This window comes from Myiozetetes cayanensis, unplaced genomic scaffold (genome assembly GCF_022539395.1).
Source record: "Myiozetetes cayanensis isolate MyiCay16 unplaced genomic scaffold, myiCay2020 scf6-25, whole genome shotgun sequence".
NCBI classification, from domain to species: domain Eukaryota; kingdom Metazoa; phylum Chordata; class Aves; order Passeriformes; family Tyrannidae; genus Myiozetetes; species Myiozetetes cayanensis.
The window spans coordinates 38,349,422-38,368,227 of NW_026087853.1; the positions used below are offsets into that span (position 1 = coordinate 38,349,422).

General features: G+C 39.7%; 1 protein-coding gene across 1 annotated transcript in view; it reads left to right on the forward strand.

Annotated features, from left to right (window-relative positions):
• The window catches only part of CSTPP1 (centriolar satellite-associated tubulin polyglutamylase complex regulator 1), an 81,039-nt gene that overhangs the window by 3,004 nt on the left and 59,229 nt on the right, over positions 1-18,806 (forward strand). The window contains exon 2 of the mRNA XM_050335940.1: positions 6,634-6,736. Coding sequence (XP_050191897.1) covers positions 6,634-6,736 — 103 coding nt within the window. The remainder of the gene's footprint in view (positions 1-6,633; positions 6,737-18,806) is intronic.

Sequence of the window (18,806 nt, forward strand, 5' to 3'; positions counted from 1 at the left end):
GATGAGACTGTAACTACAGTAGGCAAAATGAGGCATATTTGAGACACTTTTTCATGTTTTCCTCATTATGGTTTAATAACTGGTGATTGCTCAGTTATTTATAGCAGGCAGTGGAGTACTTAGGGTATTCTTCTGCTCATGCAGCTGTCTTCTGAAGCTTTAAATTGTATTCCTTCCTCACTCCCTGTTCGTGTTATGGAGAAAAAGCAGTAGAGTATTGCAAATTTCTGAACTTTTACTTTTCTCTGTATTCTCCCCTCTACTTCCCGACTCCAGGATGTGCTTTCTTTTCTTCCTTTGCCAATATAAGGCATGTAAGAATGCAAATACTCTGATAGGGAAGTGCCTTATCAGTAAAGCACGGGACTGTTAAGTGCCAGAAACGTGGTTGTGTTTCCTCATCTCTCTCATAGAAGGTCTCAGGCTTCAATGCTTAGAAAGAACATTTGTGCATTTGCAGAACTGAGTAGGTCCCAATAGAGGACTTCAACTGTGTAGAAACTTTACAGGTGCCTGGGGTGTACTCTTCTTGTGAACAGTCTTAAGAAATATTGAGCTGGAAAGTCTTAAGTACAATTGTTTTCTTGAACAGCATAATCAATGTATAGGCTACATTGTTATCCAGATATCTCTGCTGACACAGAGTCTCCCTCTTAGCAGCAGGAAATTTGATGAGCTTTTATGAAGCAGTCTGGCTGAAAGAACTCATGGTCTAAAAAAAAGAGAAGATAATGCCTTTGCTTTTCTTGTTCTGTTGTACAGATAGAACTGTAATGTTGGAGATTAATTATTTCCCCACGGATGTGTGTGAGTTTGCTTATAGAAATATTAGTTAAATTTGAGTCCTCTCAGACTCTGTTTAATACTTTCTCCAAAAGATAGAGGTTTCATCCCCAAGCCTGCTGTTGCACCACAGGACTTTCATCTTAGCTTGAAAGGTACAGGTGAAATCTGATCCTGACCTATGCAGAGTTCCAGAACTGGAGAGTACACAGTCCTTCTGAGTATGAATAGATAGGGAACCATTAGACTACTTAATACCTTATAACAAGCCGGAATGACAATTACTTCCACAATGGTAATAATTACGCTGCATAAATTTAGATTAAAAAAAAAAATACCCCCAAAAAAGATAGCTCAGAGATTGCTTTGGTGAGGTGGTGATTTCTGGCAGCTGTGTGGCAACTTGCAGGAGGCGTCTGCAGGAAGGACTTGGGCAGTTAAGTCAGTCTGTGTGCAGCCCCAGGAGCACAAACCAAAAGAGTACAATAGCGTGGCTCGTGACTCATATGCTGATTGTTTGAAACAAATTTTCAGTTATGGTCAAGATTAAATTATAAATGGAAACATTTCTTAAATTTTTTGTTGAAAATGGTTTTGAAACAGTGAACACCCAAAATACAGTGTAGTTGTGCTGTGTGGCCACTTGGCATGTGTTCCCAAGTAACAGTGCATGTCTCACATTGTAGTGTTATCTCTGGTATGACAACCAGAGATATGACAAGGTCTACTTGCACTTTGTTCCGTCCTTCAAAAAAGATTTTGTTTTTGAGGGTTACTGGGAAATTACATTGTGAAGGTGGAAGGAACTGCAGCTGTACAGTGATACAGCTTTTAGATTGATTATTTTGTTTATATGCTTCTCTTGCTCAGGCCATTTCTTAGCAATATATGAAGAGTTTAAGACCCTAGTGATACACAAAAAGATTAAAAAGAGCATCCTGAAAGACCGTGAATGCTGGAAAAACTTCCAGATTTCACATAATTTCGTTTTTGCAGTAGGCATCCTTACTATTTCTCACTTGCATCATTATTGTTTTGGTAATATTTGCATGAAATTGATTTTGTATTACTGTTGATGTGTCTTTCCAATGTGTGTAATACAGTAGTGTCTTTAGATAAGCTCCAATTTAGAGTAAAATCTGAAAGGGAATTTAGCTATTGCTTTATGCTCTCAGAGATCAAAAAATGCCAGAAATATTTCAGATTCATTAAAGCTTGTTATGCTCTTGAGCTTCTGATAACTGAAATGAATTAAAGTATTAATTGCATCAAGTAGTCTGTATTTTCAGCACTTCAGTTGAGGAGGAGGCAAATAAGTAATGAAAGCTGGTCTTATTATCCAGGGATTCCTACTCCTGACTTTTCAGCATATACAGTTATGCCAGGAATGAACCCACCATAAAAATAAAAGCCCTAAAAACCCTCTTGAGTGCATACAGAACAGATTGCTTTGATAGGCAGCTCATGTTCTAGAGGAAGTCATCTCTTCTGAGGAGTTAAGCAATAGTGTAATAGATGATTTCATAATAATTTTATAAATAAGGACTTACCTCTGTAAGTAACCTCCACAGCTCTGTTCTGCTGCTTTTGTAAACAAGGGATGTGATACATCTTTTACCACTGTATTTCAATCATACTTTTTCTTCATGTTATTTGACACACTTTAATTTGTATCATCTGCTGTAATTTTTAATGAAATCTTCTGGTCGTCACATATTTTGCTATTCCTTTCAAGTATGACAGGCAGCATCACTTCTTGGTAAGTGTGCTGGTATACTAATCATCAGTTTTTCTTCTCTACCTTTAGGGAACTCAATCTTGTTGGAAGAAGAAGCTTCTTATCAATGTAGCATTAGGGGATTATATCAAAGTTGTCAAACTGGGAAACTAATATGCAAAACCAGTATGGTTAATGTGATGGAGTTGCCAGTGTGTGCTGAAGTAGGTATCATGTAACTGATGCGAACAGTATTGTGACAATTCCAAGGTCTTGATCCTCTCCATTCCTGCACACTGCTCATAATAAAACCATTACATATATGCAGTATCATGACTTAAAGGTGACATGTATTTCCTTCCTTCCTCCTGAACTTCTGTCTTTGAGAATTTTGGTGCATGTATTCTGTTTCATGTAGTGATATTATTTGCATTACATTTTCCTTCTAGACTTTCAAAATATCGATGCTTGTTCTTACCACATTTGTAATAAAACGTGATTTGGTGGGTTTTTTTTCCTCACAAGAAGATTGAAACAAGTAATTTGGTGTCTTAAAAAAAGACTTTTTGTTATTTTAAATATGTATGTGAAATTATTTGGTGTGGTTATGGCTAAATAGAATTAGTTGTGATTGTCTAATCTGTTGCAGAGAAGTCCAATGGGACTGTGTACTGACTGTGGATGTAATCCTCATTGTGCCTTTTACTTGTAAGCTGGGGGAGATTTGTATGATTTGGTCTGGCCAAGCTTGAATTGAACAGCCACTGCTCAGCCCTGAATTTGGTTCTGAGCCAAAAATGCATTAATTCCAAAATTCATTTTAAACACTGGGCACGTGAGTGATGGGGGGGTGTGAGCACGTGAGTGTGGTGGTAACCCCATCAGAGGCCATTCTTTGAAGTGCTGCAGGAGCAGCTTTGGAGGAGCTGTACTGGGCATGTTGCTACTGCTTGGACAGAGGCTCCAAGTGTAACATCACTGCATGCGCTTTAGTGATAAGAATTAAGATGTTCTGCTCAAAGGTATTTACCTAACATCAGGTTACAGGCTGCCTGCCTGAAAACTCCTCTGTGAACTTATTCTGTCAGATCCCTCTGTGAAAGCTGCCTATCAGTTCTTAAATCTGAGAGCAAAGAGTAGCACCTACCAAGTGAGTGAGGCAGGCATGCTTACCTACTGACTGTGGTGGTTGCCTGGGATTCCAGAGTAGAGTTTACAGAACGTGGGTTGCATTGGAAAGTTTTGTATGAATAGGGAGCTTTTGTTACAACAAACCATAAACAAATAAATGCTGAGGATGATGCCCTGATGTATTACCTCCTGTGTGGAAGCTGCAGTATATTGGAGTTCTGTCAGGAAGAAAATTATTAGAGACAACACACTGTAATAGCACAATGGCATGAGTATTTGGGCTTTACATTCTGATTTGGACTTGCTGCCTTATTATTGCAAAGTAGGCCTCAAAAATTTGAGCAATATGTATACCAATACATCATTATCCCTGCATTTTCAAAAAGTATTAAAACATATGAGTCATCTCATTATTTTTGCATAGAACCCCACAGATTTTTGACTGTGCTTGCATAAATAGTTAATGTTCCTGTATAGTTCCAGTGTTTGTTGTGGAAAGTACCATTTGTATAAATTAAGGAACTATTCTTTTGCTATAACCGGACTCCTGGCACTTTATTTTGCCTCTCTGGCCTGCTAAAACCTGCCTGCAAATTACATTTTGTTTGACTTTTCTGTGTAGGGTAGAGTTAGTTGGGTTATAAAACTTACTACTTGCATCTTTCCATGGAACTGGGTAGTCAGTGAACAGGAAACCAGAGCTGGAACTTTGTTTGGCATTGTGAACAGTGCTACCTGGAAAACAGCACAGCAGCCGAAGAGACAAAGAGGGGGACTTCTCAAGAAGATTGCAAGTGCTGTTTTCTTTCAGCTTCTCTGTTCACAGATTTTTTCCCTCCCCTACACCTCTACCCACCTTCTGGGAAACAGGGAGAGAGGCTCTTTGCCAGGATCCTTAGGCTGTGCAACAAAAAGCTTAACAGAAATACTCTTTTACCAGCTACAGTGTTTAATAGTGACCTATATGTATTTCTGTACGTTTTGAAATGTGATAGAAATGTCTAAAATTCTATGTTGGAAGTTAATTTATTCTCCAGGAGCAGATTCAAAGGTGTTTGTTATAGAGGTCAGCTCCGTTGTGCTGTGTAGCACCGTGGGACCATGCCTGTCTGTTCTGACAGGTTTTTAAGAGAGAGGTTTATGACTCTAAAGAAGCAAAATAACAGAAATATGGTTCATATAGGATTGTATACTTCCCTGAAAGTTTTGAGAATGGCTTTGCAATTGAGCAGAGGTTTAGTGCAGGCTGAGATGAGAGGAAGCTTGTCTGCTAGTACCATATCCTGGCTTGATCTGACACCGCTGACAGTTCAAGAGGGGCCTGGGAACACGGTTGGTGAGTGTAAGATGGACTGCATAAGGAGGAGGGAGGAAGGATGGGCTGAAGTCAAGTTACACAGTTGCTGCTATCTTGAGCCTATGACTGAGCTGCACGACTCATTCTTCCCTCAGGGGACACAGGTGCGCAGAGCTATTTTTCTTTAATCACTCACATAAATTAAATTTATTCCTTCACATTAAAATAATTAAATAAAGCTACACCCTATATCTTTTAGTGCCAGATAATATCTTTAAACCTTTGGCTCACCATTTTGCTATCAGCTGCAAGGTATTTTCCAGGGTGTGCTTAACCAATTTTACCATTGTCCTGAAAAGTGTTCCAGGCAGAGAAATCCCCTGATAGCAATCAATATTCATACATACTTTTAATCACTGTATCCACTGGGAATAATCATTTCCGGGCCTCTCTTGAAGTCCACCTGCCCCACACTAAGATGAAAGGGACTTCCATGCTGTGAATCAAGTGGTGCAGCCTTGATACTTACCAGGATATTAAGCACAAATTAAAATGGTTTGAAGAACATTTGTGTGGGTCTGAGGTTGGCCAGTTGCTGGTGAGGGGATGTTGCTGCTAAGTCTGGCAAGGAGCAAGAACAACCCTTGCCTTTCCTATATTCCCTAAGGGATTTCTCCTGCTCTTTTTAGGACATGACACTACTTGCAAAGATGCAGTAGCGTACATGTTTAAGATGGAGGTGTGTGCTTTGGGAACAGGGTTTGTGTGCTTTCCAGGTTAGGAATGATTTTCCTGGGTTCGTTGTAACTTGCCTTCTGATTGTTGAAGTTGTAGATTTGGAAAGTCTACTGCTTGGTGCTGGCACATCACCTCAGACTCGACTCTTTGTTGCTCCAACTTGGTTTCTAGCCAAAAACATCAAAGGGGCTCAGTGGCAAATCTGTGCTGCTTCCTCCCTGGCAAGTGCTCGATTTGTACAGTCTGCCCCCTATAGAAGCAGCAAAATGGTTTGTGTTTTACTAAACAGTCTACTCATCAGTCTTATAAAGTGAGTGGCATTCTGTGGTTGGGTAGTGGCAGATCCATCACTTCTGAAATTCCCTCATATTTGGCCAGGCAGTAATTTGATACTGACTATTGAGCAATATAAATCTCTCTTGGCATTGAGACCTCTTCCCCACCTGCCACACTCACTGATGCTTGTTTGGAAACAGATGTACTTTTATTTGCACCTTTAGGAAAAAACCTTTACAGAACAACCTTAGAGCTACTTGGCTTTGGTAAAGAGGGAAGGGCAGGGAACACCCAAAGCTTTGCAACAGCCCCATCGAAACATCTTCAATGATCTGTTTATAAAGATGGCTGTGACTCAGAACACAGATCAGGAACTCCTCCTGAGTGATCCTTTTCCAGTGAAGCAGTCTCACAACTTCTTATCCTCTCCCTTCAATACCAGAATCTCAGGGGATTCTAAAAAAGGGTCAGCATTGTTAATGACTAACTCTGTGTAGCCAGAAAGGAAAGCAGGATTTAGGTCAGGAATTTTACTGTCCATATCTGGGAGAAAGAAACCTCTACTCTCATTGAGGGAGCAAATGCTTATTGGCTTGTTGTGTAAAGCCCAGCACAATTGGGCTTGTCTGGCTCTGGGCTTTGCAGGCTCCTTGTATTCTAACTTCTATCTCTTACTGTCTTTTATTTGCAGCTCAAAGACATGTCCTCACGTACATGGAGGATGCAGTGAGCCAGCTGCTGGAGAACAGAGAAGATATTAGTCAGTATGGCATTGCCAGGTTCTTCACTGAATAGTAAGTACATCAGGACACTGCCAATAGGACCAACCTGAGGGGGGCATTTGGAAAAAGACAGGGTACATGGAGAATGGAGCTGGACACATGCTGATTATGTTGTGAATGCTGGATTTCACTGGGTTAGCCAAGGGCTGCCTGAGCATGTTTCGGAAACATGCGTGGGTTTCGTACAGTTCAGTCCCTTTACTATTACAAACATTCATGCGAAGCAATCACTTTGGGGAGCAGAGCTTTTAAAAACATTTTGACAGAAAATCAAATTCTGCTTGTCTAAATCAGGACTATGAGTATCAAAAGCACATACTGGTTTCAGCAGCACTCATTCTTTCTTTTTCTGAGTATGAATTTGAACTGTTTTCTTCCTTGCGTGATTGTTGTCCTGTTGAATGCTTCAATAGAATGCCTCTTCCTCCCTTAAAACCACCATAAGTCCTTAAATACTGAACATGAGCACAGATAATTTCTTCCTACTAATTAGTAAAAAGGTTCTTGAGGGACAAACTGTGTGCTTTCTGTCCACAGAAAGTCATACTGACATTAGTCATCTGAGCAAATAGTCAGTAAACAAGAGCTTAAGATAAAGAGTGTGACTTACACTGACCTCCACCCACCAACAGGATTTCTTTACCAGAGTTGAAGGCAAGGTGGCTCTGAAATACCCAGCTGAAATTGTCATTCAGGCATCTCTCCAGATTGGATTTTGTTTGCATCTAATTTCAAACTGACACTTTGGGGCCTTTTTTAACCTTCTGATCATATATACTTAAAAAATTAAATGATGAGCAAGAGGTCTTCCATGCAGTGAAACTGTTCACATTGCTTCTCGGTAGTATTTCTTCATCTTGATGTGATGACCATCTTCTTTTTACTTCCTGTTCCTCTACTACCTTTGAAAGAATAAATAGTAATTCGAGACCACTATAATAAACAAAACTCTCATCGTAGAGCACAGCCCTCTGCTTAGGTGCTGGAGATCTTGTTTTTCCCATTTATTTTCAAAGATAGGATTTTTTTACAATGGCTTTTTGTTCACAGTGAGTGTTTTGTGGAGTTTCTGATTTCATGAAAGACAGGAAAAGGCTGCATGTTCATTCTTTCTGTAATATAGAACTAGTAATTCTCTTTTTTTTTTATTTTTCTTTTATAATATGTCTGAAGTTTAGCAGATCAAACTGTGTCCCTGAACCAAAGCACAAATAGGCTTAGTAATATGGACAGCTGTGAAGATTTAAAATGTGGGATTCTTCATTAGAAGTGGAGAATAAATGATAGGAAATATGGGTGTAGGTGGACCCAGAACGCAAAGTTTCCTATTATGAAAGTGTCATATGTTCTGGCTCCCAGGGCTTAGTGGTGAGCCCTCACTGCCCAATAGATTTCTGTTCATTCTCTCAACTGTCGGCATTTGTTCAGGCTGTGCTTAGAAGGCTGTGCTGCTCTCCCAAGCAAATAAGCTTGATCTTCAATGTCAGTGTCTTCAAACTCAAAGATAAGTTGTGAGATTCCAGAAGGTTTGTGGGCACTCTCCCAGTGCTTTTCTTGTTCCAGGTTTTTCTAAGGAAGAGGATTGGAATGTGCATGTTTCGAAGTATGCTGCAGTGATTTGAGATGAAGGGACTTAGTATTAGGGCATCCAGTTTTTCACGATGTCCTTTCTCTATTTATGCTCACTTAAAATTAGAGACCAAGCCAAGGTTTAGAAAGCTAGCAGGCAGGCCCAAGCAAGTAACATGGGTTTCTTTAAGTGTGTATGGGGTAAATTAATGACGCTTTTCAATAGAGTGATGTTCCATGGACCTCTCATGCTGGATTCACCACTGAAGATCAACCACGGCCTTTCCATCATGCACTGCAATGCCCCACCTTACCATGAGTTACTTCAAGTCTTTGAGCCAGTTACAACCACTATTTTTCTGGGTAATTAGGAAAATTTTGTTGGGGCTTAGTTTACTTGAGTGAGGTTTCGGAACTGAAAATTACATGGTCACGTAGCTCTGTATGGATCAAGCAGTAAGTGTTCTGCTGGCAGTGAGTGTTTCCAGTTGTTTCTGAGAAATGAAGTTGATATGTATTTCACTGGTATCCACCACCTAGTACTGGGATTGCTGATTGCAGAGGGCTGGCCTTCATCTCTACACTTTTCCTTCCAGGACAGTTTTAGTCTTCAAGAATAGTTTTTTCTCCCACTTTATTCTATTGTTCATTTGTCCCAATCATGTGGACATCTGCTTTCAATCTTGGGAGTACCTTGAGGCTCCCCTCATCTGACTCACTCCTGACCCTTACAGGAATAGGGATCAATCACCCTTCTGCCAATTAATCCACATCTTTTAGCTAAACAAGTTAAATTATGCCTCTCTTAGGACTGATCTTCAATTTATAGATATGCTGAAATGCTACTGGTATTTGTTCATTTCAAGCCTGAGAAGTCTCTGCTCTGCTTTTGAATCTCTAGTCTGACTCTCTGAAATACAGACTCTTGAAAGCCCTCTGTGTAATTACACACTAGTGTTGCTTTACTTCTTCCAGCCTAATGTCTGTGCCAACATATCTTAAAGGGACATGTCCCTCCTATACATTATTTGTCATCCTGTTTTCTTGATCTTTCCTATATTGAAGAAGAACAGGGCCCCCACGTTAATGCATTTGATCATGCAGAGGGAATGTGCAAAGCATCCCACTTTATATTTTCTGGGATCTTAAAGGGAGTCTGTGTGTCTTTTTTTCATTTCAGCTGGAAGAAGCAGCAAAAAAAAAAAAATGACAAGGATACTTCCTACTGGTAAATTTTGCTATTACTCTAGGCTCACCTTTTGCCTGAGACTTTTTCTTCCAGCATACAGGTAGGTATGCTACTTTGTTCAAGACTCTTTGGAAAGCTCAAAAATAATAACCAGAGATAACTTACCTTGGTCAGGAAACTCTTTTTCCCATCACTTTCATTGTTTTTTTGATAAACCAAACACAAATGAACTGGAGAAACAGGAAAGGGCATTTTTTTTGAATCTGTATTCTTATCCCAAAATTCTTCTTTTGTTTCTGATGAAATGTCTCCTGACCACCTGCCAGCTGGAGCATGACTGAGAAAGACATGTTTCTTTTAGCTTGCAGATGCAGCACTACTCCATTGGACTCTGCAAACTGTCTGAGATCCGCTTTTTCTGTAAAGGATGTTTCTGCTGGCTCAAACTTGAATGCCCCTGCTGGTTCTTGTGTGACAGTTTAACAGTATTTTTCTGAGAAGGCATTTGTGATGTGTGTGTTTGAGGAGCTTAGGGGTCAGATACCGCTTTTAGATCTGCTGTGTGCCTGGCAGTTCAAAATACCATCTCTGCACTGTGTAGAACCCTGTTTTACAAAGGGAACATTTGCTTTTTTCAGAGTAACAGGACTGCCAGTGCTATGTAGTTTGGGATCCTTGGGTAGGAAGATGTTATCACGGTGAGAAGTATCAACTACCTCATTTTCTCTTGCTGTCTAGATTAGCTGGAACAATTCATTCAACTCTTTTCTTAGAGACAAATATGATACTGCTCCCTTGGCTTTCTCTGGCAAAGACACAGGCTTTGATATCAGAAAAACTTTTGACTTTTTCAGTCCTTTATTGCTATACAACATTACAGAAATAAATCTGTAGAGTAAACAATGTCCTCCTCTTTAAAGAAGTCTCAGTGCCCTTGGGGGAGGAGAGAGAGGGGAAGGGCCAGGAACAAGACAGATGGGATACCCATGAGAACTGAGCCACTCACTGAAGACAACCTTAATTGGCAACTGGAAATAAGCTGAATTATCTGCTTATAAAGAGGAGCGATTCTTAGAGCTAGCTTAGAGCCATCGATTTTCTTTTTTCTTTGCATCTGTGTATGTAGGCCTTATCATCATCGTCATCTTGCTGTCATCTGCTCTGCGTCTTTCCCCTTTTCAGAGTAACTTGTTTTGTCTTGTTTGCAAGGATAGTGTAAGCTCTTCAAGACAGAAGTGATATTGTACTGCATGTACTTTACAGCGTCGAGCATTGTAGAATGTCGTCTGTGTGCTTTGTACAATTATAGCACAAACAGCAAAAACAGTAGTGAGAAGGTCCTTAGGGCTTTGACAAGTTGTACCAGATTCCCTTTTTGAGAGATGGATCCATTCGTTAGAATTTTTCAGTATGACTGTTTGGGGGAGGGGCATTGGTTGTTGGGTTTTTTAGTGTTAGTACTGTGTGTTTTGACCAAATCAGTAGCATCTGGGAGGTAACAATACTTTTAGGATACTACATAAAATGTTGATGTTCTCTCTCATATAATCTTATGAGCAATTGCAAAAAAACCCATTTAATACGTTCCTCAGATACCCTCAGGATTCCTACATGTCTTCTGCTTTGAAGAGAAAAAGACAGAATTATTACACTCAATGCAAGACTGCACTGAGCCACGTGATCGGTATCAAGCTGCTGCTGTCTGTGACCTAGCTGTGGAACCACCCTTTGGGCTGAAAATCTCAGCTGGGATAATGTGCTTGATAGTTCCTGACAGGCTTTTACTTGGGATTCCTTGATCCCTAGGGCACTGCATAAGACTACTGTCTGCCGCTCCTTTGCTCTTCAGTTATCAGTGGCAAGAGGATGAATATATGAACTCAGACACAACACTCATGCTGGAAGCTCTGAGGAGAGGATTTTGCAGCTAATGTGAATAAATTGCTACGAGAGAGACATTTTCAAAGTTCCTCGCCACACAGTACATGGATTTGCAGGACTGAATTTGTTGATAAATCTTTCTGGGGAACCTACAAATAATTGCATATATCTCCACTAAGCGTGTTGCTAATGGACACAAAGCCTTTCTGTTAAATTTCCTTGGTTGCATTCCAGTCTTACCTCTACAGAGAAGAGTTGTCAGAAGAGCAAACTCTCTTCCTTGCAATCTGAGCTTCCCCAGCCCATATTAGAAATGGGATTTCAATACCCCCTGTCTACTGTATGTGGGGTGTGCATTTTATGTGAGAGCTATGGAAGACATGGGGTTTGTGGATAAATCAGTTTATTTATGATTTAAATTACGTGAATTTTGGCTGGAATCTGTAGATTGGTCACCTGAATTGGGATGTTTTTAGTTACAAAATTGCTTGACAGCAGAAACAGCATTGGGATTTTCATATGACAGACAGGATCTATGAATTCCTGATTTTTCCCAGAGTCCTTTCTTTGTAACAAACATTGCAACAAGTCCTAACCTGACAGATATGCTGATTGGGATGACTGCTGTTGAGTAAACAGCTGGAAAAAATGCATAAATTAATGGCAATAACACACTGATTCCCACTGTAGTTTGTACATATTGCCAACATATTAGAAAATGTAGTATTTTCTTCCCACGTGCTTGAGAATCTCACAGGTCTGGTAGATACTCAGTAGATACTCCCTTGCAAACCATACAGGGGGGATAAAAACGTAAGGGATCTCTTTGGTAAGCAGGACTGTCTTGGAAGACTTGCAGCAAAGGAGTAACATAAAATTGAACTTTAAAGACAGTATTTACCAGTGGTACTGTATGTGGTAATATAGTTCACTCAGGAAACTTACTATACTGTTTTGGTGACAGAAAAATCTGGATTTGCTTTACCACATGTATGTTAGCACTTGATATCAGCATCTTGTCAGCACAGGGTAGTTATCCACAGATAACTCTTCGCTTATACACTGACGTGAGCTGCACTGTGCTCTTGCTCCTTGAAGAGAGGCAATCAAAACTTCCATGTGCAGTGGGATCAGATTATGATGTTCCTAATATGTATTCACTGGTGTAGCAGTGCAGTATTTGCCCACTTCTTCCCTATTCCTTTACATCCCAGAAATTACATATTTATTTGTGGTCTTTGTCAGAATAGCTGCAGCAGAAGTGGGCTGACTACTTTATGGAGACCCTTTGTAGTCGGGTATGTTTGTATTCGTTCTTACAGCCTTGAAGGTTGAAAGGCAACACATTTGCCATGAAGCTGAGATTTCTTTAGGTAAAGACAGTTGCATACAGGCAGTGTTGATGGCTAATAATACTGGGGAAAAAAAAAGTTTGAAATTTTCCAAAAGCTGAAGTCCAATAATGTGGCAAATGGTACAAGCATTTAGAGTTTATATATCTGAGTTAACTGTGTCTGTGATTTTTCTCTGGACTAGAGTTGAATGTATTATCCTCTGGCTAGTTTTAATTTGTAATTATTACTGAATTTGTATCAGGGGAGGTTTAGGTTGGATATTAGAAAGAGGCTCTTCACCCAGAGGGTGATTGGGTGCTGGATCAGGCTCCCCATGGAATTAGCCTGACAGAGCCTGACAGAGTTCAAGAAGCATTTGGATGATGCCCTTAGGCACATGGTGGGACTCTTGGGGATGGTCCTGTGCATGGCCAGGAGTTGGACTTTAATGATCCTTGTGGGTCCCTTCCAACTCAGAATATTCTATGATTCTGGGATTGTTATTGCATAATTCTGTTTATGCTTCCGATTTTTTTATTGCTTTTCATCATAGTTGCTGATGTTACTGGTACAAATTTGGTGATGTATATGTGATCCCAGCTGGGAGTTAAAATGAGACTTTTGTGACTTCAAATGTATGAATTTATACAGGCTGAGGGATGAATAGGTCATGAGTTGCCCTGCCAAAAAAGCCTTGGGGATGCTGGTGGATGAGCGGCTGGACATGACACAGCAATGTGCACTTGCAGCTCAGAAAGCCAAATGTGCTCTGGGCTGCATCCAAAGCAGCGGGCCAGCAGGATAAGAGAGGGGATTCTGCCCCTCTGCTCTGCTCTAGTGAGATCCCACTAGGGTACTGCACCCAGTTTTGGGGTCCCCAGCATGGGAAGGGCAGCGACCTGTTGGAACAACTCCAGGGCAGGCCACTTAGATGATTAGAGGGATGGAGCAGCTCTCCTATGGGGAAAGGCTAAGAGTTTTGGGATTGTTCAGCCTGGAAAAGAGAAGGCTTTGGGGTGGTTTTGTTGCATCCTTCCAGTATCTTAAGGAAGCCTATAAGAAAGGTGGAGGGTGACTTTTTTGTAAGGGCATGTAGTGACAGGGCAAGGGGGAATGACTTCAGACTGAAGGAGGGTAGGTTTAGATTAGATATTAGGAAAAAATTCTTTACTGTGAGGGTGGTGAGCCACTGGAAGTGGTTACCCAGAGAAGTTGTGGATCAGGCTGGGTGGAGCTCTGAGAAACCAGGCCTAGTGAAAGCTGTCCCTGCCCATGATGGGAGATGGAACTAGATGATCTTTAAGGTCACTTCCAGCCCAAACCATTCTATGATTTTATGACTACTAAACAAGTCTGGATAACTTAGGGAGAGATGAGAAAAGACAAAACCCGAGGATTTGATGAAAATTGATCTGTCTGATCTCAATTAGAAAGTAATAGAGAAGTAATTTTTCTTTATTATGTGCATTTGTGATGAAGTTTTTCTACTTCCCAGTCCATCCCACTGTCTGCATTTGGCAGTACAACAAAATAGATATGGAAGTCATTGCTGTTCCTAAGAAAATCTTTAAAGAGCCTTCTTTATATGTTCTCTTTGTCATTATTTTGCCATAACTCATTTCATCGGTTGGGTATTTCATAGTGCTTATCACATCCTTTGGGGATGCCACAGGGTCTTTTGTTTAGTTTTATTTTCTCTGTTAGTCTGCTTTTTTAAAATATTTTACGTTTCTTCTCACATATCTCTGCTGTGTTTTTGTTTGTGTCCTTGCAAAAGTCAAAAATCCCTTACGTCAGAATTGGTGAACTCTGACAATCTTATATTATCCATCTTCCATTGAGGGAAGGTCTGTAGTAGAGCTTACTATGATGCAAAATAGGTATTCAGTGCTGACATCACTGTTTGACAAGCATCTTTCTCCGTCATTCTGGAAAACCTCTTAGCTGTGCACGCTGAGTCACTGTTGGAATACATAGGAAAAGATGAAAAAGATAAATATTGATATATCCACAACAGATGTAGCGGGACTATTTACAGTCTTTTGCATACAATCTACAATGTGTATATAAAGCGGTACTCTCACTTCATGCTTGGTCACATGCTGCAAGGATTGGATTTTCTGCAGCCTCTGTAAATGTTTTGAAGAAAACTGTTTTAGTAATGTGAAATTGGCAACTGGAATTAAGTAGAAATGCACAAGAGAATAGCAGTACACATCAATGTTTTTTCCCATAGTATATATGGGGTTTTAAAATTATTCTTAAGAATTACAAGGCATAATTTTATCATTTTCTGTTAGGAATATATATTTTTTGAACAGACTGTTTCGTCCAATAAAGCCTTCGATGTCTCGAGCTGTAAGAGAAACCACTGTTGGATGCATGATAACTTCATCAATAGCTATAACTCTCTTTGTATTACTTACTCATGTGGTTTAGTTCTTGTTTTAATGAAGCACTTTGGAATGGATCTAGCCTACTTTATATATATAGGAGATCAATTTTGGAGTTCTTGGCTTCCATCTGTCTAAGCTTATAAGACTTTCTATTAAATTGGAATAAAGTAGTGTAAGTTTGAGAAACACTTTATTTTCCCCAGAAATATCTTTAATGAAAGATGGACCAGAACTTACTTTGGGGTTGTTTTTTTGGTTGGGTGTTTTGTTTGTTTGTTTGTTTTGTGTTGTTGGAAGGACTTTACTATTTATTCTTATGCTGCAAAATGTTGTTGTGTCACAGAAAGTCTTGAGCAGCATTTCTAATTGCTTTGCTAAGAATATATGTGTTCCACTGTGGACAAGGCCAACAAATGTAAAATTTCTCCTAAATTGGATATACCATGCTGTAAAAATCAACAAATGCCTGCAGCAATGGGATATGATAAGATCCCATAATAGGATTCCTTATCCTTTACAGGAAAAAGTCCCTTGACTATGTCTGCATCTCCATGAATAGCAAACTGCTGAAAGTCTTGCAAGCCTGAAAAATGCATTTTAAAAACATTTGAAGATAAATAGTTTATCTTTCTTTTCTTTAAAAACAAACAAACAAATAAGTTTAGTTTCTAGAAATCTGGCTGTCTTCGGAGAACCTGAGTTTTTCTGTGCTGTGCCGTGTTGAACCCATATAGATCCCAGAATACATTAGCTTTAGAGACATGCAGCAACCTCATGTCCTACAAAATTAATCCTATTGTGTATCTTCAAATGAATTAGACAAACTGTAGCTGGGCAGCGCTGTAGCCAAGCAGTTGTGGTGAGCATAAAATGGTTTAGCTAAGCAATCTCTGAATGCAGTTAGTGTTAATGTCAAATGAGATTGCTTCATCTATACTAAGGAATTTTGGCAAGGTTCATTTGTTGCCATGATGGAAATATTGGAAACTGCTCGGTCTTTGATGTGCTATAGTTCTTGCCAAGGCAATTGAATAGGTGAGAAAGTATTAGTTGTAAATTTTTTTCTTCTTCTGAAATTCTTCAGTCAAACCAAGACTGAAATGAGCAAATATGGGATCTGTGTGCATGGCACCAGTATTGAATCTCTTTGGAACAGTTATGAAGTTGTATTTCAGCCTTTCATGGATCATCCCAGTCATAACCTGATTGTGCTGCTACCTTTTAAAATAACTAAAAACATGGAGATACAGGAGATACAATAGGAGATACGGGAGACTACATGAAGAATGAAGCAAGCAGGCCCTTACTTGTGCTTATACTTGGACCTCGACTTTGAGGAGTCAGTTTGCCTTCATTTGGCAGTACACTTTGATCTTAGCAGATCAAGATGGGTGCAGTTACTCAATAATTTTCAAATCCGTGCTCCTCTTTTTGTGGACACTGACGGTTTGATATCAAAATCCATCTGCAGCCAATGTCAATTCCATAGCTACTTTTGGAACTGCTGTTAGATTAGAGGAAATCCGAACACTACCTTGTGTTGTGCTTGTGTTTTTAATAGTGTTTCTCATCTTTGTACCATCTTCTCACCCTTGCCACGGGTTCACTCTATGGTTTCTGCAGCATCTTGCAGCTAGTGAATGAATTCCCCAGAATGACAGGGAGGGCAGAAATACTTGTTGGTTAATAAAGGAAGACAATGAATGGAGATCATGGCTGTATGATAATGACGCTTATTGAGGACTTGAATATCCCTTTCCCTTAGAATATAGAGGGTTATAGGGTGGAATGTTCCTTTCAGAAAGGAATGTTCTTCTTGCCCCAAAATGTCAAGCTGGACCAGTTTGAACAAATACTAAATACATTAGCTGGAGAGTTAGCAGTTTTGTTTGGGTAGTTATACTTCTGGATTGTTTTATTATTTATGTATTTATTTTAGATTTGGGGAGAAAAAGGCAGGGGTTTTTGAAGGACGCTGGGTAGCAACATGCAGGGATCTCCATAAAAAATAGTTATAATGGTGTTCATGCAATTGTTTCTGTGATGTGTAACTTGCACAGTTTTCTCCTGTAAAAACTTAATCTCTTTTATACTAGTGAGACCTTTGCAGACTCCCTGAAACACCATGTAGTCTGAAATAGTACCTGATCAGACTGAAAGAACTAGTCATGGTTGATTGATGCTTATCTGTGAAGGCTTCTTTTCCCTTAAGCACCTTGGAGGACTTCTGCAGGATTATTTACCATCTTCCATTGTATGCCCTTTCCCATCTTCCTGAATACTAGGCTTCCCAGCTCATAACTCTGAGAAGAAGCTTTATTTCACAGTAGAAAAGGGTCCCAATATGTGGCCTATTATATCCATATCAGCTTGCTTACCCTTTTCAAACAGCTATTGTGTTTTAATAGGACCCTGCCTGGCAGGGGGAGTCCTTAATTCCTACTATATAAGAATGGTCAGCTTGAGTTACAGCAAGCTGCAGGATGCTGCACTGATCAAAAGGCCTCTGTTTTTACAGATTCACCCCCCGCCCCGTTTGCCTTTTTAATTTTATTTTTTTTTAAATAAATCCTGGGCTAATAACACAGTACGGTCATTTTAGCTTGTGATTTGGAAGCCTTGAGGTGTTAAATTACTGACCTAGCATAGGAAAAATTAATGGAGGGGGAATCTAAAAAAGATAAAGGGTTTCTGGGTAATAACAAGCAAGCACAGCAACTCCCTTAATCCTTTCCTTCTCCAGAATCTGTAGACTGGTCTCAGAGGGTTTGATTTGCTACAAAGCAATGTAAGAAAGCTTGTTTGCTGCCTATTCTGAGCTGTGTCACAGGTGGTGTGGTTCATTTTCTTCGTCCCAGTATATGGGATAATCTCTGTACCACCTGTATTAACTCTGCTATGAATACAGAGATTCCTGAGCCTATACCAGAAAGTCTGAAAACACATGATTAAAATTTGTGTCACTCCTTTCCGTCTTTCCACACCTTTCAGGGGAAATAAACTTGAATGGGTGAGACAGAAAGGATCTCAAAAAATTCAGTCTCTGTGTTTGCAGTGTTATATCACCAAGTCTTGCCAAAATTTTGAGTGTTAATGATTTCCTCTCTGCCTGGTTGTTAAAAAACCAGGAATAACTTTTAGCATCTGTTTTGTCATAACACTTCTAACTCATTTTGGAGGAAGTGCCTAAAAAGCACTGATAATTTCATTAGAGGAAGATGGTCATTTCCTTAAGGAAATTCATTGTCCCAAGCTCTAATTTCTGTGGACTTTTAAAAAACACTTGACACAACAGCTTTGAATTGAGGAATGCTAATGGTCCTATGGTACCTTCCGAGGGATAGCTACAGAAACAGTCCAATGATTCATCTGAATACTGCAAATAGTGTAGCACACTTAAACCAATAGGTGAAGAATAGAATGATCTTAAACTGTATTCATACAGCAGTCATTTAATCTGCACAGCAGTGAATTATTTTTTATCCCAGTGCTGCCTACAGTTTTAAGTGTTCACTCTCAGGGCTCCTTCCAGACAAGGTAAACCTCGCTTTGCTATTTCAGAGCATAGCCTTGGGGTAAGTGTGATTGGTCATTTGGGGATGCTTTGTGTGGATGAGTGATTTAACAACAGATATGACCTGGGATTTAAAGGCTTTTGTATTTCAGTATTTTCTATTGCTAGAGCTAGTTCTTTGTTACCCATTGTACCATAG